Below are 26,877 nucleotides of genomic sequence, written 5' to 3' on the forward strand. Positions count from 1 at the left end.
GGGGGGCTTTAAGCCATCCCGTGACTCTGTGGAGAGGCACAAACACCCAGGTGACAACACCTGGCTCGCAGGGCCTGACAAGCCTTCGCAGCGCCCTCCTTGGGCCCCACACCCCCAGTGAAGGCCCTGTCCCGACCCGATGCTCCCCCGACTGACGGCCCTGCCCCGAGCAGCCCCGCGGTGGGCGGCGGGAAGGGCCGGTACCGGCACCGCGCGGCGCCGGCCTGAGGCGGGGGTGGGGCTCCTGCTCGCCCCGCCCTCTCCTGCCTCGCCCCCGCGCGGACCCGCCCCGCCGCCTGCGCGCTGAGGTGGCGCGGCGGGGCGGGGCGGGGCGCGGCGGCCGGGCCGGGCGGGCGGCGCGGGGCCGGGCCGCGCTGGGCCGGGGGATGCGGGGAGCGGGGCCGGGCGTGCGGGCCGCCCGCGGGGCGCTGCCGCGGACCCTGCTGGTGCTGCTGGCGGCGGCCGCGGCCCTGTGGGCGCGGGCGGCCGCCGCCGAGCCCTGCGCCGCGCCCTGCTCCTGCCGCCGCGGCCTGCTGGACTGCAGCCGGCACCGCCTGCCCGGTGGGCCGGGCCCGCGGAGGATCCCGCCGCTGCCCCCCGGCATCACCGGCCTGTGAGTGAGCGCGGTGGGGCCTAACGGGCGGTGGGCTGCGCGCAGGCCGCAGCCTAACGGGCGGCGGCGGGGGGTGTGTGCGGGGCCGGGCCCGGGCCCAGCGGGGCCCGGCGGCGGAGGCCGTCGCGGGCGGGTCGCGGTGGTGCTGGGTGCCCGCGGGCGGTTCTCACGGGCCCGGCGCGCAGAGCCCGGCGGCGCCGCGGGCAGGCCCAGGGCGGCGGCAGGGAGGGCGCGGGGGCTGGCAGGAGCCGCGGCCGAGGCCGGGCCGTGGGGTGAAGAGGGCCTGGTCCGTGCCGGGGGTCGCCGCGGCACAGGTTTCGTGCTTCCCTTGTCCTGCTGTGTGAGGATAATGTCTGAGAGGAGGGTGAAGCGGAGGCAGCTTGTGGTTAGTAAGACTTTTGGGAATGCCAGTCAAGGCAGGACTTAATGCTGTTTCAGGTCAGGCCGTGGGACACAGTCTGTTATGGCTGTGCTTGGAAATACTCCTTCCAGCCCCCAGCTTCAGCTGTGTGCTGTGGCAGCTCCTACTGCTCCTGATTTCCTCTGTGTCCCTTTGCTGCTTTGCAGCTCAGAGACTCCCTCCTTTTCCCTGAAGAAAACCATTGTGGACTCCACATTTGCTGCCACTGTTTTTCAAAAAAACCCACAAAACAGTTAAGAGCCGCCCTTAGTCTCTGCTCCCAAGAGTGTAATTAGACAACACGTTAAGTAGTGTTCGCATGTGGTCAAGTGATGTATGCCTTTATCCTTCCTTGGCCCTTACTGTCACAGTCACTGTTGCATTCCACCCTCTTCAGGGTGGAAGAGGTGCTAAAGTGTGAGAGATATGAAAAAACACTTTCGTGCACGAGTTCTCAGATGACCCTTTTGGAGTCATCGTGTTTCCCTATTGATAGAAATAACAGTATTCCAGACCAAGAAAAAAAGCCTGTTGGTGAGATAGTATAAACATGGAAACCACTGTTCAGTTAACTCCAGGAGTTCCTGTAGCGGGACTTGAGTCTGATTTGCATTAAAAACTGGGCATCTCTAAGGAAGCCTTGTCACCTTCTTGCCCCTTCGTGGTTCTATAGTTCTCTTCCTTCCCTGCATGGTAAGCAATTGGAAATGTTTAAGAGAAAATGTGTATTTCAGCATAGAAATACAACTAACTTGTCTGTGAAATCTTTTGAGCCTAGAAAGGTATGAGAATGCCTTAAGGTTAACACTTGTGAGGGAGGGTGTCAGTGCCTGGAAAAGTGAGTTGGCAGTTCATCAGGGGGCTAATAAACAAAACGATATCCATGCTGTCTGCAGAGCAAGTTTTCAAGCTTCAACAAATACTTGTCTCTTTCTCCAAGCTGATAGAGGGTGTGTTTAAAACTGCTTGGCACAAAATGCAGTGGGAAGAAGCGGTGCTGGCACTGTGCTGTGTTATGCAATTTGACGTGCTGCAAACAATAATTAAGTGTATGTTCTCTGTTGTGGCTTTCAGGATTTTGGCACACAAACTGTGGGGGGGGTTTGATATTTTTCCTTTACTAGGACTACTATAGCAGTTCTGAACCTAAACAAGCTATAATGCATACAAGCTGCTTAAAATTAATCAAAGCTTAATTTTTCTCGCATGAAAAAGTTCATGATGGCTTTTCCCTCTGTTCTGTGATATAATTTTACCTAACTTAGGACTAAAAATTCTTGTTTTTCCTAACTCTTTCAAACTACTTGCAGGTGGTGCTTCGAGTGTGTGGGGGTTTTGATTTTGTTTGGGGTTTTTTGTTTTTAATAAAGCCAGGAGAGTGCCTTCATAACTCTTTTTCATGACGGAAGTATTCAGGCAACTGTAACTTCATGTTTCCTGCTAAATTACATATGTTTTGTGAATAACCTGGCAGGTGATAAAAAGGGTAGGGAAGTCAAAGAGTTAGTGAATATTTTTTGATGTGTCTGCATCTTTACGTTACATTCTTTAGAGCAAGGAACACAAGCCCTGCTTGTAGGGGGAAAGGGAAGCACGATGCTGGTGGTCGCTGCCTTCCAGTCATACTAGTGCCTGAAAGTGTGTTTATATATGCTGGTAACTAGGGAGATGATGAATAAAAGCAGTTTAGGTATCAGTTAATTAGTTCAGCTAGTTCTGTTCACAACAGGTTTTTGGGGTGAGCGTATGTGTTTTCCAGCTCAAATGGCTGGTGCGTTGCTGCATCGCCACCTGTACCACGGGGAGGAAGCGGGTGTGCTCAGTTGGGTTGTATTAGGATCATTCTCCAGGACTAAGTGTACAGTAATCAATTTGTTGTGTGCGTTCCGTTTTATTTACTTGAGATGAATACCACTTCAGCTCAAAATGAAAACTTAGATAATTTTATATACAATACCAGCTGAATCTCTAAAGTACAAATTTTGCATGTTAGCTGTATCTTGCATAACATGGGCCTGAATAAAAATGCAAGTGCTTCTAAAATGATGGGTTCTTCAGTTTTGGCTTTTTCAGAGCAAGGGAGTTATACCTGGTTCTGCACGATAGCAGAAATCTTAGCTGTGTGATTGAATGATCTATAAACACAGGAAATCAGACAATGTATTTCACTTTAGTGATCAGTCAGTCCACTTCAAAAAGAAAAGCATCAGTAACAGTAACTAGATATAAATAATGGTAGAACTGTTTTAAGCATGAACTATATCCAACTTCTTGAAAGAGGACTTGCTGTTAATGAAAACTTTGTTGTAGTCCAAAACTAAGTAAATAGAAAAATACTTTCCTGGGCTTTCTAAATTAAAATCTTAATTTCTAACTTAGTAGAAAGGCAGTAGGCTTCTGGGGAGAGGAAAACCTGAATGTTAGCAGATCCTTATCACCCAGGGCCCAAGCCTGTCAGTGTTGAAGAGGCATTTGGACAATACCCTTAATAACTTGCTTTAACTTTTGGTCAGCCCTGAAGTGGTCGCGCAGTTGGACTAGATGATCATTGTAGGTCCCTTCCAACTGAAATACTCTATTGTATAATATTCTTTCTGAAAGCCTTAGGAAAAAAATGAAGTTTCTGTTTTCTTTGCATATTAATCTGACTTGCGAGATCTTTGTCAGTGCCCGCTAACCGTGCCTGACACACAGGTTGGTCTGGCTCAGCACCCATGGTGTGGTTTTGCTCATCAGTGTAGTATCTGGACACCTTCAGGAGTGTGGTGTCCATTGTCTCGTCCTTCCTCCACTGATTGTGCTCGGGTCCTTTGGAAATAGCGCAGCTTAGTACTCCCCAGTCTGGTTAAACCCACTGCTACCGCTATCAGTCTCCTCGGCTCTGGCTGGGTACCTGCCTGTTTGAAAGACCCAGGAAAGACTCTTCCTCTGGGATCAGCGCTGCCACTCGCTGCCCCTCCACTGAGCGTGACTGATGGCTCCTCCGCCGTGCCCAGGGTCCCGCGGTGGGCAGGATGGACCCAGACAGCCCGAGCAGTTGTCCTGAGTGCTCAGCCTGACCTGATGTGGGAAGGCTGCTCTAGCAGCACTTCATACTCGGTTGTTTTTATGTGTTATTAGCATTTAGGTTTGGCTTAATTATTATATTTATTGAGGAGCAGGCCTGCAGAGTAGCATTCAGTGGCTGCATGTGCGTGGTTCTCCAAGTTCCCTTGATTCTTCTTCTTTTAATTGTAAGAATGAATAATTATTTGCAAACCTGTTTGCTGCTGTATCTGTATAATTTACATCTTGATGTAATTAAAAGAATATATTAGCAACCATCTGACTTGCCATGACACCCAGGATTTTAATAATTCACTGCCAGAAGCGTATCTTTGTTGCAGAGCCTGAGTGGAAGTTAACGACAGTCTATCAAGTCCTTGCTCCCTCCCAATAGATTCTGGTCTTTCAGATCAAAAGGGTGTCAGTGGTGCCACGAGCACTGGGTTGAATAAAAACAGGTCCTGCTCTGGTTGTCTCCTGGTTAACGGCACGCCTTCCCTGCATGGAGGGTTCTTGTGACAGCATTAACGCCCACCAAGGGACACTTGCTGGTACTCGGGGTTGCAGAACAAATTCAACCCTCTCCTTCAGCAGTGGTGCCAGTGCAATTTCTTCCCCTCGTCATGGGTTTGGGGCAGCTTCATTCCTGTGCAGGTTCGACCCTTGGTGTAGTTGATGTCGACCACAGGCCCAAAGCTATTTCAAGAGCAGATCTACGTGTGGGTGCTGTGAGTGCCTGAGCCTGGTTGTCAATGGAAATATTTTTAACTGTGATCAATTACATTTTGATATTCCTTTTAACAGATACATGGTAGTTTTTGTTCTTAAAGGATAATTTTGTCTCCTGTGTCAGTGTAGCTGCAGCCTGCCTGATATTAAAACTAGCCATAATAAACACATACCGTGTTACTTCTGTAATTATGAAAGAAAATCAGTGATACAGGACCTCATCAGAGGGGCTCACCAGCAGGTCAACAGCAATTGCTGAAAATAGCTTATTATGGCTCTGTATTCGATGTCAGGATTGGAAATGGAGTGAGAAGCATGATGCCTTGCTGATGGGCTGGCACAGCTAGCTAGCAGAGACATATTTGGTTTTCTAGGCAGTGTTCAGTGTTATATGCACCCACTGACGGTTTTCTGGCTGTGGTGGGGGTATCAGTTGTGTGTCACGAGCTCGGAGGCAGCGCCAGGCCTGTCAGCACACAACGGTGCGGGCTGTTGGCATGAGCTTTGGGGGTTTGTCTCCGCTCTGGACTTGTGCTAGAAAGATCTCAAAAAGATGAGCGGGTTTCACCGTTTGGAGTGACGTCTGTCTCTCCTCACTGGTGCAGCTGGAACCAGGTTTCCATCACAAACCTGACTGGTTTTTTGGTCATGCTTTGAGTCATCTCACAAAATAGAGGCAGCCCGTGCCCAAGGAGTTAGATCTCAGAAGTGGGCATGTGTCACTCTTCTTGTAACGTCTCATGCTCCAAGTCCAGGGCAAAGGAAAAATGCTGCTTTAAGGTTAAAGCAATGGGAATAACACCAACATCCAGTGTGGGCATTAAAACCAGATCTCAGGACTCCATTGCCCATTGAAGCCATCCAGCTCCTGCGTTTTGTTTCCTATAAGCAAAACCAAGTGGCACTAAAGCGTGCCTTCTATAAGCTTCCCAGCCTCGTGTTTCTCTCCCCTCCAGCCTGTTTGGTAATTGTGTGGATGTTGTTCCTTTACAATCAGCCTGCCCTGACTAGTCAGCTGCTGAGAAAATGGGGATTGCTGCTACAGAAAACTGTTCAATAACAGGCACTTCATAAGAAATTATTTTTGCGATAGACAGGAGTTAGAATAACTTTTCTCTCTGTTCTCTAGGGATTTAAGTCATAATCATTTATTGTCATCCAACTGGAGCATTGATTTGTCTGTTCATACACTACAAGAAGTGTAAGTTGTTTTTTATGAGGATAAACTCTAAAGATTTCCTACCTAATTCTAATTAGTACGTTTCATTGTCTGTCTAGATATCTGGTCTGACTTGTAGAAATATTCGGTGCCAGTTAATTAAAAATGGATGCTCTGTGCTAGCAGCACACTTTATGTATAAAATTAATGTTTTGTGAGCAAAAAATGTTTTCCTAAAAGATTAGAAGACAAATATTTTTTAAAAGAAATGAAACATGTTTGTTTTGACTATAGCTGATTCTGAGTTAAAGAGAAGTAACAGTACCAATGAAAAAGGTAAACACTAGCATGCTTCACTATTAAATTGTTCAAATTACTAGTATTTAAGCTTTTAGGGAATCTTTTTTTGTCAACTACTATGTATTATTAACATAACAAGATTGTTAAATGCATTCTGTGTTATTTCTGCTGTGTACAGAAGGGTTTTTCTTCTCTTTGAAGTGCCAATAATCTTTTTTGTTTGGTGGCTGTTTTTTCTTTTTTTAAGGAAAATGAATTACAATGAGCTAAGTGAAATTCCGTATTTTGGAGAAATGACTTCTAATATAACTCTTCTCTCATTGTAAGTAATAGCTTGTCTGCCTTTTTCTCGTTTAACAAATGGGAGAATTGTGTTAGAGTTCTGCTATCAAGTTGTAGGAAAACATAACTTCTTTTGTCTTGAAATACTACTCACTACAGTGCTTTAGGGAGTATGTAAGCACGCTTTAAAGAAATACAAATCAGTTAGACAATCAAGTCACCCTAAATTACCAATAAAATGCAGTCAACCAAGGCGGGCAGCTTTGAAGGGGGGGGATTCAGTCTCGGAATGACAGTTCCCACAAGGAACAGCACAACTGCAGGCTCCAGAATTTGAATCTATTCATATGTCAAGGTGGTAAATAGCTCTTGGATTTTCAGTATTGCGTTAGGAATTAACACTCTGAAGTGTGTGGTACATGTGCTATTTAAGAGGCTTGCTAATAATACTGGTATACAGAATCCTATAGCTGTTTCAGCTGTACAACTGGAAGGATGGGATGTTTTGATAATCATATTTGTTGCTGGTATTTTTCAGGGTACACAATACCATTCCAGAAATAAATGCTGAGCAACTCCAAGTTTACCTTTCATTGGAAAATCTAGATCTTAGTTCTAATCTTATATCAGAAATTAAAGCTTCATCTTTTCCACGGATGCAACTGAAGTATCTGTAAGTATGAGTGATCTGTTCTGTTGGGCGTTCCTGGCTCTAGTGCAATAATGTTGAAGATCTACTCTAAGTTACTGTCTTAAAGTAAGCAGCCTTGCATGCCTTTGAACTGGTAGCAGGGCTCAACGTAGCTATAGAAGTGCTTGAAATAAAACATTTTTCATACCAGTCTGTATCGCGTTTCCTCGAATAGTATGGAAAACAATAACAGCTGTTGTCAATGCGCAGGTACTTTAGCCAGCAGGGACGTGGGATGATTTCTGCCCATTTTGAGTAAAACACTGTTGACGTTGTCTTGACAGTGGTTAACCGAAGCATGGGCAAGCAGTAAAAATCAGCTCCTAGCACTGATTCCTTTGGGAAAATTATTTAGTTTGGAATACCAGAATGCAGATTTTTGATAGGATTTCACAAGCAACTTGAGTTCTAGTAATAAGTGGTCACTCTGAAGTGCTTGTGCAGTTTTGTTCGTAAAATTCTCTGTGTTCTGAAAGGCCTCTTTTCCTTTCCTAGGAATCTGAGTAACAACAGAATAACTACTCTAGAAGCAGGCTGTCTTGATAACTTGTCTAGCTCACTGGTGGTGGTAAAGCTGAACAGAAATAGGATTAGTGTGATTCCACCAAAGATCTTCAAATTGCCTCACGTGCAGTTTCTGTAAGTAGCAGTCTTGAAAGCTTAAAAACATAGTGTTTACAGCTGTGTTGTTTATCTCAGTGTGTGTTCTTGACTTTCACAAAGTGGTGCTTATTGAAAGATGTCTTAATATTTGAATGTCATCTTTACAAAAGGGAACTGAAAAGGAACCGGATTAAAATAGTGGAGAGCCTTACATTCCAAGGACTGGAATCCTTAAAATCCTTAAAAATGCAGCGCAATGGGATTAGCAGACTGATGGATGGAGCATTCTTTGGCCTGGGTAATATAGAAGAATTGTGAGTATGCCCAGTTGTTTAATTTCTTTTAGGGACTCTGTCTGTGGAGGGTTGTGTCCTGGATGGCTTCCCGTACGTCAAGGCTGTGCTGAGACACTGATGAGCATCACAGGAAATGAGTTTATGGATCTGTATTTACCCATTATTTTGATATTGTGTTTGGTTACTTTAGAGGGAGAAAGATATTGGCTCTCACCCCAACTCCTTCCCACTTGGTGATCAAGAATGCTTTGACTCTGTAGGCTGCTTTTTGCCGGTTTTCATTTGCATTCCCCATAACATGGGATGGTTCTTTGTTGTGTGACTGACTGACAGAGATAGCGCAGGGGTAGCAAAAGATTTTTAAAAAAGAATTAGTCTTTGAGAACAGAGATTACAGTTTCCTTCTGCCACATGCTGCAGCTGTTGTTGAATTACTCAGTTCTTATACTTCAGTTCGCCCTTCTGGTTTCGATGGGATCAATATAATCATGCATTTCAGGTTGCATAAGGTTTAACGTTAGTAAATCATTTTGAGATCCACAAGGTGAAATCTTGTAAATATATGTTTCATTGATTATCTATTTGGCAAATGTTTTTCCTTCTAATTCCTTAGAGAACTGGAACATAATAACTTAACAGAAGTAAACAAGGGCTGGCTGTATGGTCTGCGGACATTGCAACAACTCTACGTTAGCCAGAATGCCATTAACAGGATCAGTCCAGATGCCTGGGAGTTCTGCCAAAGGCTTTCTGAGCTGTAAGTCCTGGGCTGCTTTTCACTGGGGATTTTGTAATGTTGCAATAACAGATTGGCCAGCACGTATGCAGCAAGACTGAATTACCAAAGGAAGTACTCGATTTCCTTGTTAGGCCCGTGGTAATGCTGTGTATTTTACTTATTTTTATAAGTGTTCCGTTAGAGAAATTAAAACACAATAGTTAATCAAGTTTGATAGCATCTTCATAATTAACCCCCCCACTTGCCGTTAAAGTGCACGTTCAATGTTTCTAGAGACTTGTCATACAACCAGCTAACTCGCCTCAAGGAGTCTGCCTTCGTGGGACTTGGTTTATTGGAGAAACTAAACCTGGGTGACAATCGCATTAGTCACATCGCTGATGGTGTGTTTAGAGGTCTGACAAATCTTCGAACCTTGTAAGTACAGACAAATTCTAGTTCGAGTCTCGGTTTAATGCAGTGAAGCTTTTGCAAATAAAGACAAGGAATATTGTCTGCTTGCTGCGCAAGCCTGAGATCAGTGATTTGGCAGTGTTGTGTCCTGTCCTATCTGCAGGTGTAGCGGGGCTGATAATCTTTTGGTGTGCCAAGATAAGAGAATTCTGGCCCAGCTAAAACAAACCAACCACTTAATTTTACTGGTGATAAGAAAAGTTGAGCGCCCAATTACATGTCATACGGGTTCTGCGAAGGTGTGGATAGTCAGCTTGCAAAAATGCCAGCTGTGGAGCAAATGGTCAGCCTGGACCTCTCGTTGTTCCAGTGGGTTTTGAGAGGGCTGGAACCTCAGCAACCAAGCGGTGAACCCGTTTGTTGCCGACTGTGCGGTTCAGCCGGCCCTGCTGGAGCCGTGGGCGCAGCGTACGAGAGAGCTGCAGGATTAGTTCTGCTGTCGGAGGCACAGCTCTGCACTTGCCAGGACCTTCCCTCGCAGCTGCAGCTGTTTTATACTTCTGACAAGAAAAGATTCAATCCTGGCTTTTAATAAAAAAACAAGTGTCCCAAGTAGATCTGAACGGCTGTAATCATCCTAAACAATGGTAGTTGAGAAAGGAGTGAAAGTTTATAACCCCTCTGTCAGTTCATTAAATAAATGCTTAAATAAGCAGACTCACCAGAGAGATTTATGTAAGCAGTCATATTCTGTTAACCTTAATGCAACCTTTTAATGAAATAATTAAAACTAATTTCTTAGATTTAGAGTAGCATGAAAAAGAACAAGAGCAGATTAATTAGTAGGTTTTCCTGGGCTCCTCAGGGGCGTCAACAGCTGAGTCTGGGCATTTGCTTCAGGCTTGGAATGTGCAGGACAGAGCGGTGGTGATTAACAGGGCTCCAAGCATTCGTGCCCAGCCGAGCGTGAGGAGCCACCTCCTCAGCTCACACAATGAGGGGCTTTTCTTTTGGGTTGCTCACTCATTTTGCTTAGTGGTTTGAGTAGTGGAGTGTAAAAATACTTTAAACAACGGGAGATACCGTGTTGCTGTGGGATTAGTTCCATTGTTGCTTGTCTACTGGCTGTTTCAATGCTAAGGCTGATGTAAATATTTCTGGGTATGTTCAGCTCCTGCCGCTATTCTGCAACGTAGCTTTAATTAATGAGAATAAACTGTAAGACTGTATGTTAACTACAAGGTAATAAGAGCAAGGTAGGATTAAAGGTGCGTCTAAGAATAGCAGTGAAGTTCTGAAGTTTTATATCTTATCACATTTTGTACTTCGTAACACTGTGAGTAGCCTGGCATTGCTACCCCTCCAGCATTCACAGCCTAAAATTCTGAAGGAAACCTGGAGATAATTCTAGAAACAAGTTACAAATCACAAGAATTAGCAACTTGGAAATAAATTTGGCATATTATTCATTCTTCTCATTAGATCGCATCCATGTCGAGTACCTTAGCTTGAATAATTTTCAGAGGAAAATACTTAATGTGAGCAAGCATTGACGCCATCTTTGTTAAGACCTTGTGATGCATGAATCATGGAATTCTTTTTGTCCTAAACTGTAAAGTGTTATATATATATATTAGTTGTGGAAGTGACTGCTGCATGGTGTTAAGAACAAGACTTCCATATTTCAAAGTAAGAAAAAAGAGAAAATGTGTTGCCGCTTACAGTGTCCTGGAGGTCGATCCCAGTCTCTTCCAGGATGGTATTCTATGCAATTTACTGTCTCATCCAAGGGAAAGCAGATACTTCATTTTTCCACCATTTGCACAGGGAAAGAAGTGTTTATATGAGATGATGTAACCTGTTGCTGGCATGTATAGCTAGCTTTCTGTGTCAGTTGACTTGTTTGGAAGCTCCATCAAGCTGATGTGTATAATATCTGGTAAAATGCAGTACAGACTGTTTTTCACTGGTGTCTTTCCCTTTAAACACAGTCCTGTCTGCAGGGACTTCTGTGCACAGTGGTGTCAGACAAAAACTGTGGCCTTGACGGAAACTCCTAGTTCACTGCATGCCATGCAGGCTAAAAATGCAACTGAATTTATTTCACCTTCTCTCTAAAAAGTATTTAATCCTCCCCAAACCATGTTGCTGTATTGCTTTTGCTCTTTAGACTGCTTTTCTACGCGAGGGGCTGAAGTGCTGTGCAGAGGTCAAACAGAAATCCCATTAGCTGGTAACAAGATTTGTGAGCAGAATATCAACTTCATTCTGAAAATCTACTACTTTGTGCCTGGCAGCCTTACACTATAACCTATGTGTAATCTCTTAATATGCTAATGCTATTATAAGCCTGTTACTCGGGAAGATTAATGCTGATGGTGTATTGGTTAATTCACTTACGTGAACCAGCTTGCTTCAGGAGCCTCTCCCAGCCCCTGGTACATAGTCCATCACATGACGAGTGCTCGTCAGACTGGGCCTTTCCTTCAATCCCACATCAAGAGGTTGTACTGCAGAATTTGTTTGTGGTTCTGTCTGCGGCACTGATGTTGAACAATGCTGTTTTCCCTTGCATCTCTGAAATGGAATATTCATCTTCTGACAAACTTAGCTTTATAGAAGATTTGAGACCTTCCAGGTGACACTGTGCCAGAGCACCATAGCAGGCCCGTACACCAGTGCGTTCTCTTCCCTAGCTTGCCATGAGCAGCGGGCATGACGATGTTACAAGGCTTCTTTACAAGAAAGCTCTTCTCCTGCAGGGACTTGCGGAACAATGAGATCTCCTGGGCCATAGAAGATGCAAATGAAGCGTTTGTGGGACTCAGCAGGCTGGACAAACTGTACGTATAACAAAACATTGAAATGACAGTACTTCCCAGGCACGAAGAGCAGAGGGAGAGTGCAGAATATGAAGTAATTCTAAATCAGTGGCAGGAGGCAGAAAGACTTTCTGGTTGGCCGCTGTATCCTGTGTGTTTCCACCCCCGTGCTACAACCTCTTCGTATTGGCTTGGGCTCCGTGTTCAGGAGCATCGGATCTGCGTAGCACTGGATCACCTTGCAGCAGCAATTTAAAGAAATTAAGCATAAGTATTTGACTGCATTTTTTATTGACTAGACCAGTTCTGCTGTGTGATCATTGTAACTTCTTGTGCTGCTTTAGTTTGGGTAAAAGTTATCACTTAAAAAAAAAAATATTTTTGAGCAAACATGAACCATTATTGAATTAGCAGCTTTTCAGTACTTAGACTATGCACTTTTCATCCAGTGCCATGTGCTTTGTAGGAAGCTCCATCCTGTGGAGCTACAGACGTTACTTATAAGAAATAGCTTGGTATGAGGGTGTAGTCTCAGGCACTAATGTGATTGTGGCAGACTGGTATTAAGATGTTAGGGCTGCACTCCCAAGTTCTCCTTATCACTGTTTCATTCTGCTGACTTAAATTATCTTCTGACATGTCTCTGATCTTGAAGACAATTCTTCTTGAAGAATAATCTCTAATCTTCAAATCTTGAAGCTAAGAATGGAAAAGAAACCCTGTTCTTGGGAAAATTAGTAGAGCCTTTAAAATCAGAAAATAGTATTTGATCTTTTATCTCAGCTAGAATTAGAAAAAACTTAGTTAAGCATCATAGGGAACTTCCTTTGGGTCTTGTTTGTGAACTCATATTGACATTGAGACTCGTTTTTGAGTTTGGGGGACTTTGTCTTTCAGAATCTTGCAAGGAAACCAGATTAAGTCAATTACCAAAAAAGCATTCTCTGGTCTTGAAGGACTTGAACATTTGTAAGTACTTTACTTTATAGAACTTCTAATTATTTGGCAACTTTAGTCTTGTTCTTGCTCTCATGTTTTCAAGAATGTAACTGAAGGTAGCGTATGAAATCATACTTGCTCATTATTGTTCTCTTTGGTTAACTTACAGAGATTTAAGCAACAATGCAGTAATGTCCATCCAAGAAAACGCGTTTGCCCAGGCTCACCTGAAGGAGCTGTAAGTTCATGGCAATTAGTTACAGATTCTTTACAAGTCCTACCTTGTAAAGAATCCTTCAGCCATTGTCGGGTTGGCTGCAGTTGACTGAAGTGTGTCTCTTTTCATCATGAAATATTTAAAGCAATGCTGATAAATTGTTGACTCAAATCTGATAGCTGTATACTTTGGATTTAAGGTTTCATAAAATTTGCACCCCCGTTTCCTTAGTTGCAATTAGTGGAAAATAATTCTTTTTCTTGCAGTGCTGAACCATTAGGTTTTTCATATGTTAAGATTTTGCAGCAAACTCGGCACACGCTAGCATGTAGACAGTGGACAAAAATTATTCATCAGGAATCTTTCAGGAGGGTTAGCAAACACTACATTTTGTCTTCCTGTTTTTGGGGCTAGGCAAAGGCTTTAAAATTCACAGCTAGACAAAATTTTTTACTTGCTCAGCTGAAGCAGCTGGAGCCTCTTGTGATCTTCAGACATTTAAAGTATTATAATGTGAAGTGACCTTCACACCCAAGACTAATCCTACTGTAACACAGTCATCTCTATGAGATAAAGTCTCTGAATATTGTGTAATCTGTTTTAACAGTTATTCAATTAGTTAATCTTGGCCAGATGGACTGTTAGTCCACAAGATCTGTCAGTTTGAGGAGACATGTTTTAGGTGTTACAGATAAGACTTTCATTGCCTTGTCTAACGTATCTTAAAAGTGAGGAATCGTTGGTATGTATGGGCAGAGAGCAGGACGGAATCCTGGCTTGTTGTGCTTCTCCTCTCCACCACTGGATTCATCCAGTGGCAGAACACTTCTTGGAAAAGTGCTGGGCTTTCTCCAGTCAGCCACACTCGTACATAATACTTAGGAAACTTGGAAAGCAGGTGGTGGGGGAAAAGTGACCCATCATTGTTTCCTGTTCGTAGTTTTTCTGTGGAGCAGAGAAAACAATCTGCAGTAGATACCTGTGTGAAACAAATCACTTTCATTCCTAAATATTTCTTAGCTAGTATGAAAGGGAATATTGAGCCCTACGCTCATTTCATAAAGGCAAGCGTTTGGGACGTAGAGCTGCTCTGCAGTGTTATGTTCCTTTTAATTGCTTTAAAGAGGGATGGGATAATTGTAAAGACACGCTTACTGGTTTTTTTAGAAGTTGAAAATCCGAGGTTGTCTTCTTCAGAATTGAAGAGAGATGTAATGCTCTAATGCTGACAAAGAGGGAAGGTTTTCCTGGATTGTTTATAGCATGTATAGGTAACACTTTATAATAAATACCTGTAGCATAGAAGAATACTGTAAATCTTGAAATTTCTGAAGGTATATGCTTTAAGTTGTTTTGCTGCATGAAATCACATGTGGGAATGTGAAATACTAAACCTTAATCACACTTTTATTTTGCCTTGTTTCTGCAGAATTTTGAACACTAGCAGCTTGCTTTGTGATTGCCAGTTGAAGTGGCTGCCGCAGTGGCTCACTGACAGCCATTTACAGCAGGCGGTAAACGTTAGCTGTGCCCATCCTGAATGGTTAGCAGGACAAAGCCTTCTCAGCGTGGACCCCGATGACTTTGTCTGCGGTTTGTATTTTTAATGACTTTTGATATAAAAGCATGGAAACACAAATCTGTGCAGGTCCCTTTCTGAAATCAGGCTGTAGCACTGCTGGAGGTACTTGGTCTTGGCCGTGGTGCACACGTGGGCCTGTGTACATTGCTGGGTCTGCCTTGGAGTTTGGGCTTTAATTCTGTTTCTCTTTGCTCTGTTTTGTTGTATTTGAGCCCTGAAGCTCACCTAAGGGAGGCATTATTTTTCACTTAGGTTACTGTTAAAAACTGATTATGCTTCCATTCTCCCTACTTATGAACGCCTTTAGCTTTGGAAGGGCTGTTTGACACTTCCTTACTGGTTCTTGTCCATACCAGCAGGGCCAGAATAGTTAATACTCTGGCGCATTTTCTGATGCTCTGTATCTGTAATGTTTATCTGGTCTCTGCCACCACAGTTTCAGACATAATCCTGTTTATTTTTGTAACCACACTGTAAGAAGGAAACTGAGAGACTCTTTGCCCAGAGTCATGTGTGAAGTCTGTGGCAGGCCTGGAAATAGTCTGGTGTTCCATTTTTTGGGTGAGCACTCTGATAAGTGTTACTTGTGCGTATGCAGTTCTTTCATTCTTTTGGTGGTAAAGGCTACAATAATCATCATGTAGGCGCAAGCACCCACTTCTCCGTTCTAATATCACCACCATGGTACTTGACACTGAACACTGTGTGCACCTACGAGAATGTCTTTGCTGAAATAATAGGTATTGGAATAACTCATCGAGTGGGATGAGATAGAGTGAGCTGCCAGTTTGCTATGCTTTGTAGTTGTAGAACTTAAAAGCTCTTCAAGATATTTAAAGTATCTGAAAATAAGTCTCAGTCCTTTGTAAAATAGCCTAGCTCTTCAGCCGAGCACGGCTTTTGTGTGTGATCTAAATATAGCAAGTTCCAGACAGTCGTACAAAGTACAGGGCGCTGCTCGAGACCACACTTCTACACTGGTTGTTCTCGGTGCTTATTCTGTAGGCCTGCGTGTGGTTCTGACCCTCTCTCACAGCTTGATTTCCAAATGAAAACAGCTGAATATGTGCCCCTCAAGCAGGACATCTGTTCCCAAAGCTTCCTTTCTGCTTACATTGTCCTTTGAGTGAATTCTCTTGCAATATTAATCGCGAGTTGAAGAGGAAAGTAATCTTGGTGCTTTTATTTTCAGATAATTTCCCTAAACCACAGATAAGAGTGCATCCTGAGACCACAATTGCTCTGCGCGGCATGAATGTGACTCTGACTTGCAGCGCTGTGAGCAGCAGTGATTCACCCATGTCCACTGCCTGGCGTAAGGACAGTGAAGTACTGTATGATGCAGAGGTTGAGAATTTTGCCAGATACCAGCAGCAAAGCGGTGAGGTGGTCGAGTATACCACTGTCCTGCACCTTTTCAATGTGAATTTCACTGATGAAGGAAAGTATCAGTGCATTGTCACCAATCACTTCGGCTCCAATTACTCCAACAAAGCCAAGCTGACTGTCAATGGTAAGCAATCATGGTAACCAAGGAGAAACGCTTAACCTAAAGCTGTATTTAAAGAGCTGTAAGTCTATTTTTTCACTAGAGCTGGCACAAAATAGTCTTGCAAGATTGTCTCATTGGTATTTAGAAGTATCAAACATCTTTTTGTAAAGTGGGAAAGAAGTGGTTTGGGGTTTTTTTGTGGGTGAAAAGCCTTCTGTTCCCTTTTCAAAAGGGGCGAATACCTCCCATGCTTTCATTGTAACAGCAGTTGTTGGTCTGGTTAATGGAGGTAGAAGTCTCTTAAACTAAAAGCTCCCTCTGCTGTCACTTCAGAACTAAGCACCTTTCCCATGTGTTTGTAAAATTAGGGAAGATTCAACCAAAAATGTGTGGGACTGGAAACAAACTCTGAAAAATCAGTTATGAAGTCCTTTGTTTTTAGCCATAATGATTCTGTTTATTTTGGCTTGAGGGAAGGGGTGTAGGATGACAATATTCACATCAGTCATAGACTGCTGATCCCCATTGTATCTGAGAGCAGCAGTGCCCGTGTTGCTTCTGCTTGTGCAGAACATATAATGCAGACTTGGACTGGCAAGATGGAAGTTCACATTCCCTGTTTCCAGGGGAGAAGTGTGACAAAGGGCTGATGAAGGAAGCCAAACCTTTTCCCCATGAGAAATGTTGTTATTCAGATCATCTTAAATGAACACTGTAGATACTGTACTTAAATTTAGAGGACAGGCTCTTAGAAATGACTACGAACACTTGTGCAGTTCTTCAGAAGAATCTGCCCCTCTCTCTAAGGGAGGACTACAGGTGTGTTTCAGATATTTTCTGTGCTGTGGAGCTTTTGCTGCTTTTTCCCTGGTACTGAAAATGCTGAAACTGTCTCCTTTGGTCCAGAGCTCCCTTCTTTCCTGAAAACCCCCATGGATCTTACCATCCGCACTGGGGCGATGGCCCGGCTGGAGTGTGCTGCAGAGGGACACCCTACTCCACAGATCTCCTGGCAGAAAGATGGTGGCACAGACTTCCCTGCTGCGAGAGAGAGGAGGATGCATGTCATGCCTGAGGATGATGTGTTCTTTATTGCCAATGTGAAAATAGAAGACATGGGAATCTATAGCTGTATGGCACAAAACACTGCAGGTGGATTGTCGGCAAACGCCACGCTGACCGTTTTAGGTAAGTGGTGTGCTAAGCTGTGCTTGCATACGGGTCGCTTCCCTTCTGCAGTGGTGGAGTATCTCATCTGTAAGTAGCAAGCTTAAGTCCTAAAGAATGAAGTTAAAATACAGCGAATGTTGTTTCCTAGCTGTCATGGTATTCTGCAATAAGGAACAGGAGAATTTTTTTCTCCCATGTTTGCCCCACCCCCTCTCCCCCAGACTCTAAGTTTAAAGATGCTGCCTCTGGACCAGCATCTCTAACTGCTTTACGTGGGATGGGGGCATTGGAATGCAGTACTTGACATGATTTTTGAATAGTGAAGCTTTAGAAGCTAAACTACAGCGCTCTGCAGTGAATTTAGTATGATCCGTGCAGGAGAGAACTGAGGGGCCTATCTCAATACAGCAGTGTAGGCTAGATTTGTGTTGTCTTAGAACAAATTCAGTCCCAGGTAACATGAACTACACCGAGTAATACTGGAAGGAAGCTCCTTCTAGAGTACATCTAGAGTATATTTAGAAGACCCCGACCTTTAACCTTATGGTCATATGCAAATTTAGAATTGAAATACATAAAGCAGACTGAGGCTAGTGCAATTTTGGGGATGTTTGCTGCACCTGCATTTGTTGCAGTGATCGATAGAAGAGCTGGACTCGCAGGATTTCCTGAATCCTGTGTTTCATTACTCAAGCTTACATTCAGGTTGTAAGATCAGATTTTTAAATATCATGGAGTACACACTGGTGTTGCACAATGAAGTTATCTTACAACTATTCTTATTTTTCCTCCACTGTCACAGAAACTCCTTCCTTCGTTAGGCCCTTGGAAGACAGAACAGTAACCCGAGGTGAAACCGCTGTCCTGCAGTGCATAGCTGGTGGCAGTCCTGCCCCTCGCCTCAATTGGACTAAAGACGATGGCCCTCTGACAGTCACGGAACGGCATTTTTTTGCTGCAGCCAATCAGCTCCTTATCATTGTGGATGCTGGACTAGAGGATGCCGGGAAGTACACGTGCGTTATGTCCAACACACTGGGCACCGAGCGTGGCCATATTTACCTCCATGTCCTGGCTTCCCCAAACTGTGATTCCTCCCAGGGTGGCATTGTCCATGAGGAGGATGGCTGGACCACAGTGGGCATTGTGATTATCGTTGTGGTGTGCTGTGTTGTGGGAACGTCCCTGGTATGGGTTATCGTGATCTACCACATGAGAAGGAAGAGCGAAGATTACAGCATCACTAACACAGGTAAAGTGCAGAAAGAACAGGCTTCAGCCTTGTTTCTACTCCAAAACACTTGTTCAGGGTGGTGAAGTGTCTGGATTCGTTACAGATGGATAAGATTGAAGAACTGAAGATTCCCTTCTAAAATCTCTTCAGCGATTTGCTCAAATTCCTTCATTTTAGAGGGTTTTTTTAAGATATCAAGAGTGTGTTAATTTTACTCCTTATACACTAGATTTGTTCTACATTGAGGGAAAACAGTAAAGTTTCAAAATTAATATTTGAAACTTACAGATGTTTTCAGGACCTGGAATAATGTCTGTAAATTTCTGTTCTGGCCCTGTTTGTTTTGAACTAGCTATATGGGTTTTTAATGACTGAGGCAGAAAAAAGATAACTATGTGAGCTGAAATTCTGCATGATGTTTTTGTTAATGTGGGTAATAATGTTCGTACTACCTTGAAATCCTCACACTTAGCTGTTAATGTCTTCAATGGTGATTCTGCCTTGCAGAGGAGATGAACCTCCCCGCAGACATTCCCAGCTATCTGTCCTCCCAAGGAACTCTGTCAGAGCCTCAGGAAGGCTACAGTAACTCAGAGGCAGGGAGCCATCAGCAGCTTATGCCTCCAGCCGGTAGCTACGTGCGTAAAGGCACAGATGGTAAGCAAAGCCCTCACGTGTATTCCTTGTGTTCCAGCAGGATGCCAGTGCACGGTCTGGCCTCAGAGCTGGCAGCAGCATTCCACAGTGCAGCGTAGTGCTGCTTGTTGGCATCGAAGGTGACTTTTTCTAGAGAAGAATTCAGGTTGATCTGAAAATTTCCATTGATTGTTCTGAGTTTGAGGCATCTCCTGCTTTTCTTCTAGTGTTTGTTTATATTCTGCTATCAAGGCTTCTGCATTCTGTGTGTGTGGTTTAGTCTTTGGTCCAGCAATGTCTGTGTGACATCTACTTTTGCATGTAGATGTCATGACTGCTGTCCTTCAGGTGCCAGAGTAGTAGAGCTCCTTCCAGAGGCTCTTTGCTTCAGGGTTTGTGATCTGTTCAGCAAGGTGGGGATGCCATTAGAGAATTCCTAGCTTAAATGTCAAGGTAGATTTTTATGTTGTTTCTTTCCTTTGGCATCTCAAGAGTCCAGGCAATGGAAGTGGAGATCAAGTTCACTTGGAAGATGACTTACTGTACCTCTTGTCCTTGGCATAAAATTACCGCCTGTGCCAGACATATAGTCCACTTGCTACAATCATAGCTAAAGGGTCTACACTATTTCCCTACCTTGTTTGGATGCTTTTCAGGATATTTGCATTATTGAGTCTCCAGAGACACTATTTTTTACCATCCAAATGCTGAGGAGCCATCCTTGTGTAGCCTGGCTTTCAAGAGTGATTATTCAGTATAAGCTTTTCACATCTGTCCCATGATCCATTCCCTCTAGTCTGTAGTCCTATTACACTAGAGTCTGTATCGGGAAGGAGCTGAGAAGCAGCTCGTCTCAACAACCACTTTATCATCTGGTCTGAGGTGTGGGGACATGCAGGGTACAAGTCTGGAACACAGCATAAGCCGACATGGATAAGTATCCCAGTTTGGTTCCGGGGCTGTTTCAGCCTGGTGCCCAAGCTGGTTGGCCCTGCTTGAACCCTTTTGCCCTTGACACAGGAGAGCAAACACAAGATCCCTCTCACCCATGTCCATGGTTTCCCCTGGTTAGCCAAAGAAGGGCAGTGCTGTTGAGAATTTGGATGGTGGTGAGCCTGGAGCACTTCTTGTGTGACTTCTTCAGTAAACAGATGGTCTGAGCACTCTGTTACCACGTTAACTGTATAAAGGCCCTTCAGACTGTCCTGCTGTAATACATGATCATGCTAAGACATGAAAGAGTCTATGAAAATCAAGCATCTTTATCCTCTTTGAGAGTATTTTGTTTTTCCGTTGTGTTTTTCAGGTGGTGCAGCGCCATTGGTGATCTGCTCAGACTGTTACGACAATGCAAACATCTACTCCAGGACGCGAGAGTACTGTCCCTATGCCTACATCACAGAAGAGGACTCCCTGGATCAAACTCTCCCTAATCTCATGGTGCAGATGCCTAAGGAAACCTATGCAGCACGCACCCAGCATGAAACCAATACTCTTGATAATCTCTTAGCAGACAGAGACATGTCTGTCTTCCTTACCAACCACGACAAAATGAATGAAAAGAAAATTTCCTCCCAGCAGATTAATGGTGAGTGTCCTCTCTTCCTTTTTCTTGCTTTGTATTCGCTGATAACTCTGGCCTTCCCTGTGCTGCCCTTCACTATTGATACACAGCTAATACTTCACAAACTACAGTCACTTGAAGAAACTCGTCTGTTTATTAACGGCTTGTTCTCAGGACTAGCCCTTGCTTTGCATCCAGCATCCAAGAGCTGAAGAGGACGATGTTAAAAAGACTATTTGTTAATCTACAGTTCACCTCTTAAAGCTTGTGGAATGTGATCCCTTGCGTGTACTTCAAGGACATCTATTAGGCAAGAGTTAAAGCTTCACATAGGAAACTCAAATAGCCCTTCTGTTTGAGCTGGCCTGAGTTTCAAAGAACTCCAAAAGATTTTTATATTTTTTTTGTGTAAATTGATTGTTTTTATCTTGACTTTCTTCCAGGTAGCCTCTCTAAAAATTCACGCTAAAACTGTGTGTTGTTTCTGGTTACTGTAACAAAGTGCTGAAATGGGAGGGCATCCAGTAAAATATGCTCTCCAAAATAAAGGAAATAACCTCAGAAAGACTGTTACTGCTGAGTTGCACAACTCAACTCTGTTTAAAATTTGAGTGTGTTTATCATGAACTCACTTCAGTTCATCTTCTAACTTTTCTTCCTCAGAACCCTTCCAGCTTCCTTTATGGGGAGTAAACAAGGACCTAGCGCTCTCCCACTCCCACTTTCTGCATCAGCAGTCGGCCTGTGAGACCCCACGACCTCCTCGAAGCGAGGGCATTATTGACAGTGACCGGGAACAAGCTGCTTCACCCAGACCTTGCCACAGGTTACGTGAACATAACTTTGATTTTAATAGGACACGGAACATTCATGACTATAGTGAAACCACGTAAGACCCTAATACAAAGTCTTGAAAGCAAATCCGTATCAACTGACTTCTTGTATTTACTACCTCAGGACTAACCCCAAGGCCAAAGATGCTTGTGTACGTGTGTCTACAACTCCAGGCTGACTAAACACGGTCAGGCTCCCTAGGCGGAGGTGGCACATGCCCTTTTCCCTTGGATTTCTGTGTACTGGAAAATGGGAATGTGCAACAGAACACATGGATGATTAGCGATATCCACAAGAATAGCATTAAACCATGGATTTTCTGATGTTGGAAGCAGCCTTTGTGTTGGTGCACGCTTTGAAAATCTCTCAAGAACGCATAGCTATTTCGCACGGCATTGTCTGCTTGAAAACAAATGTTCAGGGCCTCCGCGTGGAATTCCCCAGTAATTGTGAGCATAAAACTCTTGGCCAGCTTCTTGTTCCTTAGACTGTTGGCAGGCGCCTGTTACCAGTCTAACTTTGGGGCTTGTTTTGTCCTATGAATAATGGACTCTAGTTGTAAATAAATTTGCATTTATAAATATTTTGTATACACTAAGCATATAAATGTGTTGGCTGTAATGTAAATATATTTTTTATTATGCCAAAGTATGTATCATACTGTTAGTCTTGACAGCTGCATATCAAGCCATATGGTTTTGGGTGGTTTTTTTGGTGGGACCGAAAGCTTGTTTCTGAGGGGATAGAGCTGTCTTTGTTTTGGAAAGAAGTGAATTTACTATAGGTATGTGGTGAAACTGTGATATTTCATTGTTACGTACAACCCTGTATGCATTAAGCCTGACTTACCTGACTGCAGGCTGATCCATTTCGTGACATGAGCAGAGGTCTAAGTTTTGACCCATTTAAGCATTGAGAGAGTCCTTAAATCTCGGTGTTGGGCGCCCATCTGGCCCAGTAGAGCATGAAGCCCTGCAGACCCTGCACTGACAAGCCGGGTTCACCTGGATTCCGGGCTGGAGCAGCCAGCTTCCCAGAAGTTCTTGTACATAGCAAACAAAAAACCAGTACGCAAAATGTTTCCTTCCGGTCATCTGGTAAAATAGCTGTAGGATGAGCGTTTTGAGTGGCATCTTTCAGAAGTTTATCTAAGCTTTTATCTTTAAAAGAAGCCTGTGTATTGTCTGTGTTGCAGCAAGGTCTCCATGTATTTTTCCTAGCTGACAGTTAAGTAAACTTTTTAAAAGAACGTTGTGATGAAAAGCGTCGGATGAATTGGGAGAGCGTTTGATAAATACCCAGTGAACCACGCTGTGGATTTTGTTTCCTCTGCACAGCCAAGAGGCGTATGTAGTTTAAAACACTTGTGTCCTTTTCTATTGTAAAATATCAGGCAAGATTGTTGCCCTGTTGAACTCTCTTAATAGTGGCCAAAATGTTTACATGTTTGACAGGTGAGAAATGACACGATGTGCAGGGAGCTGCTCGGTGTTTGAAATCCAGTACTTGGTGAGGCAGAGGAAGTGCAAACTTCGTTAGTTACAGTAGAATGTACCTGACAAAATTAGGAGGAAGAACATTGTAAAGACTTCCTGAAAATTCTTCTGGGAGAATGCACGTTTGCGTAGCAGTGGTTAGAGGCTCCTCAGTGACGGGTATTCGGCAAGTGTGTTGTGCTTAGCACTAGAGTGCCTCAACATTACGCTCTATATTCATGCCTGAAGAGCAAGGGACGTTCTTCCTAGCCATTGTTGCATTTTTTCAAGCCATGGATATGTACTAAAATGAAAACAGCTGCATGGTATATTTTTATAAAGACAGAAAAACCTATTTGGCCCAGCCCAAGAGAGGAATGTAAGACTTCCCGTTGATCCGTTCCTAGATAGGAGGGGCTGTGACTGAAGTATCAGATGCAGTCATGCAGGATCACAGCTGAAACTCCAGAGACTGTGGATTATTTGAGTAAATGCTGGGAAAAAGGATTATTTTCCCACAGCTCTTTGGGCATGAATAATAGTCAGATCTATGCAAATGAGCACGTATTATGAAGGGCTCTTACCATGCTCTCAAAGCAACTGCGGTTGCTTTGATAGCCAGCAGCTTTGGTAGGAAGAGGATCTGATTGTCCTTGACTTTTGGATAAAGTAGAGAGAAACACAGGTGTGTGAAACTTTTTGGGCTCTGACATCTGAAATGTTTTAGTAACATACAGGCTACAAGAAGAATCTTAAGTTTGTTTCATTCTGGTTTTGTTTCCTCCAGGCTTTTCCTTTCCAGACAGCATTTAAGACATGGTGCTTATTCTCAATCCAAAGTTATCGCTCCTGCAGGAACGCAGTACTGTCAGTTTAAATCCAGATGAGAAAGCTCGGGTCATGAAACTACGACAGCAGAAAAGCCTCATCCTTTGGGGCTGCTTGCTGCTTTCTCCAGATATTCACACCGGCTGCTGTGGCAGAGTGCTTCTTGGCATGTGCAGAGCCACGCTTCCCCGCTAGCCAGCAAATAGCACGCCTGCTGCTGCTCTGTCTCCCATCAGCATTTGGCAAATGCTTGTTACGTTTTCTTTCATCCCTCTCTCTTGTGGAGTTGAGCTACCGCAGATCTGTCACGGCACAGCTGTCGATGTCCAGACCTTAGGTGTGCTTTGGGCACAACTCCCTCGCGTGATTGCATTCCCTTTAGGTAGGTAAGATGTGTTTGGCCAAGACTAGGGCTTTAAAATCAATGCTGTCTGCCCCAGGACAAACTGCAGTGCTAGCTGCACTGATTTCTGGGAGATACTGGCCTGTAAAAGCTGCCGTGATGAATTAGGACATTTGCGTCCTTCCACGAGCAATGGTGTCTCTTTAAAGTCCGTAAGCTGGCTGTAAAGAGCTGAAGCTTCTAAGCAGGTGAACACCTTGCTGTACTTAGCGTTGTGGAAAACCTTCCTAGGCAGACTTGCAGACAAAATCCCGCGTCTCTTCCCCTCTCCTCCAGGAGGTGCAGACAGGACGGAGTGGCCATTCTGTCTTCAGTGAACACAAACAGTTTCTTCAGTCAATGCCAAAGTACTAACAGTACGGGAACCGGGGGTTCATAAGACAGCGTGAGCAAAGCTGCTTTTGTGCCCTGTTGCTATTTCCTAGTGTCTATTTATATTTTTTTCACGTAAGAATGTATATTTTGTATAGCATGTGTAATATATGTTTGTCTATTGTAATATACCTTCATTCAATAAAATGCTATATACATAAGCATCCAGTGTAATTTTGTTAGTTTTCAGATTAAATAATTCATTTTTCTTCTATGATATTTAATTTTCATAGGGGAAAAAATACAGTAAACTTTGTCTGGGGTGTTGCTGGGCAGCTGGCTCCAGGTGCCTCTGCTTGAGCGGAGGGTTGGACAAGGTGACCTCCAGAGGTCCCTTCCAGCCGCACTGATTCTCTGACCCGTATTTCAGTTTTCCAGCAGGGAACGCCCTGTACCCTTTTCTGAAAATGTGCGGGTGCTTCTCCCACCGCGCCGCTGACTCTGGGCCAGGAGACTCGCAGATCGCTGTGCTCCCAGCGCTCTCCTCCCGCTACGCGGATCCTTTGAAGTACCAAAGAGATTTGCTTTCTGGCGACAGACTCAGCATAAATGCGTTGGCGAGAGCATCCCCCCGTACCTGCCGCAGGAGGGAGAGGTGCCTGCCTCCCACCCTACCAGCTACCAGCCCTCCTAAAAGGCAGCGTAAGTTTTTTATTTCCTTGAATAACTTACTGTGTTTCTATCACTGTATTCTTGTGCTGGTTTGTGTTTGCTCTCCTGTGCTCCAGTTTGTATGCTGCCCCGTTTTACCTGTTCACAGCTCTCGGCACCACGCAGCTTTTCCCAAGGTATCCCGAGCTCCTGTACCTGCCTCTTCCTCTGTTCTTGCTGACAGGTGAAGTCTGCACCCCAGGAAAGCGTGGTCCAGGAGAGCTGGGTGTACGCGCAGCCTGACGCACGAGTCAGTCACCTGGTCGGCAGGCTGCTGTCGGAGCACAGCACATGGCAGCCTGCAGCGCGGGGCTTTCCTCTCCCGGCCCTAGCGGCCAGGGGCTGCCCAGGGGACCAGCTTGGCAGGGAGCGTCCCCAGATGCAGCTGTGGGAGCGGCAGCCAGCTCGCGCGGGGCTCCTGCCTTGCCCGCAGCTGCACAGCCGGCTCTGCGGCGGGGCCTGGCGCGCCCGCTGCCCGCCCGGCCTTGGGTCCCTGCCCGGTTCCCCGTGGCAACGTGCGATGCGTTTGGCAGTGCTGCCCGGTTCCTCGTGGCCTGTCTACTCCCACACGCAGGGGAGCGTGTCGTGTCCGTAGGAGCTGCGCTGCAAGATCCGAAAAGCAAAGCTGGGCTATAAGCAAAGGTCAGTACTTCTGTTGTCTCCCTTCGCAGCAAGAGCTAAAGGGCTGCCCTTTCTCTTTGTGCAGGATCTTGACTTTATCTGTCAGTGCACGTGCCTGATAACCAGGGGTTCCGCTGGTGGCGGTACCCAGCCTCGGGCTGTACCTGGGCGGGCAGGGGACAGCAGAGCCACCTCCGGCCAGCTCAGGAGGCTCCTGCGTAGTTACAGCCTGCGCTGGGGTTTCCCAGGGGACCGGAGCTGAAGCACTCGCAGTGACCGCGGCATTCCTCAGATCCCAGCTTTTTGCATGTTCTTTGGTATTTTCAAGCCACCGCAATTGCAGGGGGGTGGCCTCGATGACGCGAGCCTGCCCCACAAGCCTTGCGTTATCCAGGAGCGCAAGCGTTGTGAAACCCCACCCCATCCTGTGGTCGTTTCAACAAGATGCTCAGGAAAAACCAGCTATCACCTTCCCTGGTAAGTTCAGCTCTCCCTGGCTCATTATGTACGTCTCAACCCTGGCACGGTGTCAGAGAACCAACAGCTATTGAAGATAAGATCATGAATAGTTAATGTTCTCAGTTACCCAAGCATATTTAAAAATTAACACTGCAGCCTGGTGCTGATGAGATTAAAAAACTGGGTCATCAAAGAGAGGAAAAAACAGAAAACAATTGCGTCTACCCTCGGGCTTCACTAATGACTGAGTTTTTGTGGAAGATCCTATCCCTTCCTTGCTTTAATCCTTCAGTGGTTTAAAATACTGGATACTTCATTAAACCACCTT

At 44.7% G+C, this 26,877-nt stretch overlaps 1 protein-coding gene across 1 annotated transcript; it reads left to right on the forward strand.

Annotated features, from left to right (window-relative positions):
- Positions 1-377: 377 nt before the first annotated feature.
- Positions 378-24,979, forward strand: LRIG2 (leucine rich repeats and immunoglobulin like domains 2). Its single transcript, XM_074564051.1, has 19 exons — positions 378-613; positions 5,917-5,988; positions 6,494-6,568; positions 7,067-7,201; positions 7,715-7,858; positions 7,993-8,136; positions 8,732-8,875; positions 9,131-9,274; positions 12,013-12,093; positions 12,970-13,041; positions 13,181-13,249; positions 14,658-14,821; positions 16,003-16,323; positions 17,209-17,490; positions 18,275-18,724; positions 19,214-19,363; positions 20,649-20,930; positions 21,570-21,732; positions 24,003-24,979. Exons 1-19 carry the CDS (start codon positions 387-389, stop codon positions 24,100-24,102), a joined length of 3,219 nt encoding a protein of 1,072 aa, XP_074420152.1. The 5' UTR covers positions 378-386; the 3' UTR covers positions 24,103-24,979.
- The last annotated feature ends 1,898 nt before the right edge of the window (positions 24,980-26,877 follow it).

This window comes from Larus michahellis, chromosome 21 (genome assembly GCF_964199755.1).
Source record: "Larus michahellis chromosome 21, bLarMic1.1, whole genome shotgun sequence".
In the NCBI taxonomy this organism is placed as follows: domain Eukaryota; kingdom Metazoa; phylum Chordata; class Aves; order Charadriiformes; family Laridae; genus Larus; species Larus michahellis.

What these genes read in the sequence shown, in the direction of transcription:
- LRIG2 (XM_074564051.1), top strand. Translation starts at nt 387, where the DNA reads ATGCGGGGAGCGGGGCCGGGCGTGCGGGCCGCCCGCGGGGCGCTGCCG. An exon ending in CTTGAAGGACTTGAACATTT is followed by an intron (nt 13,042 to 13,180) that starts GTAAGTACTTTA and finishes GTTAACTTACAG; the next exon opens with AGATTTAAGCAACAATGCAG. An exon ending in TCACCCAGACCTTGCCACAG is followed by an intron (nt 21,733 to 24,002) that starts GTTACGTGAACA and finishes TGTTTCCTCCAG; the next exon opens with GCTTTTCCTTTCCAGACAGC.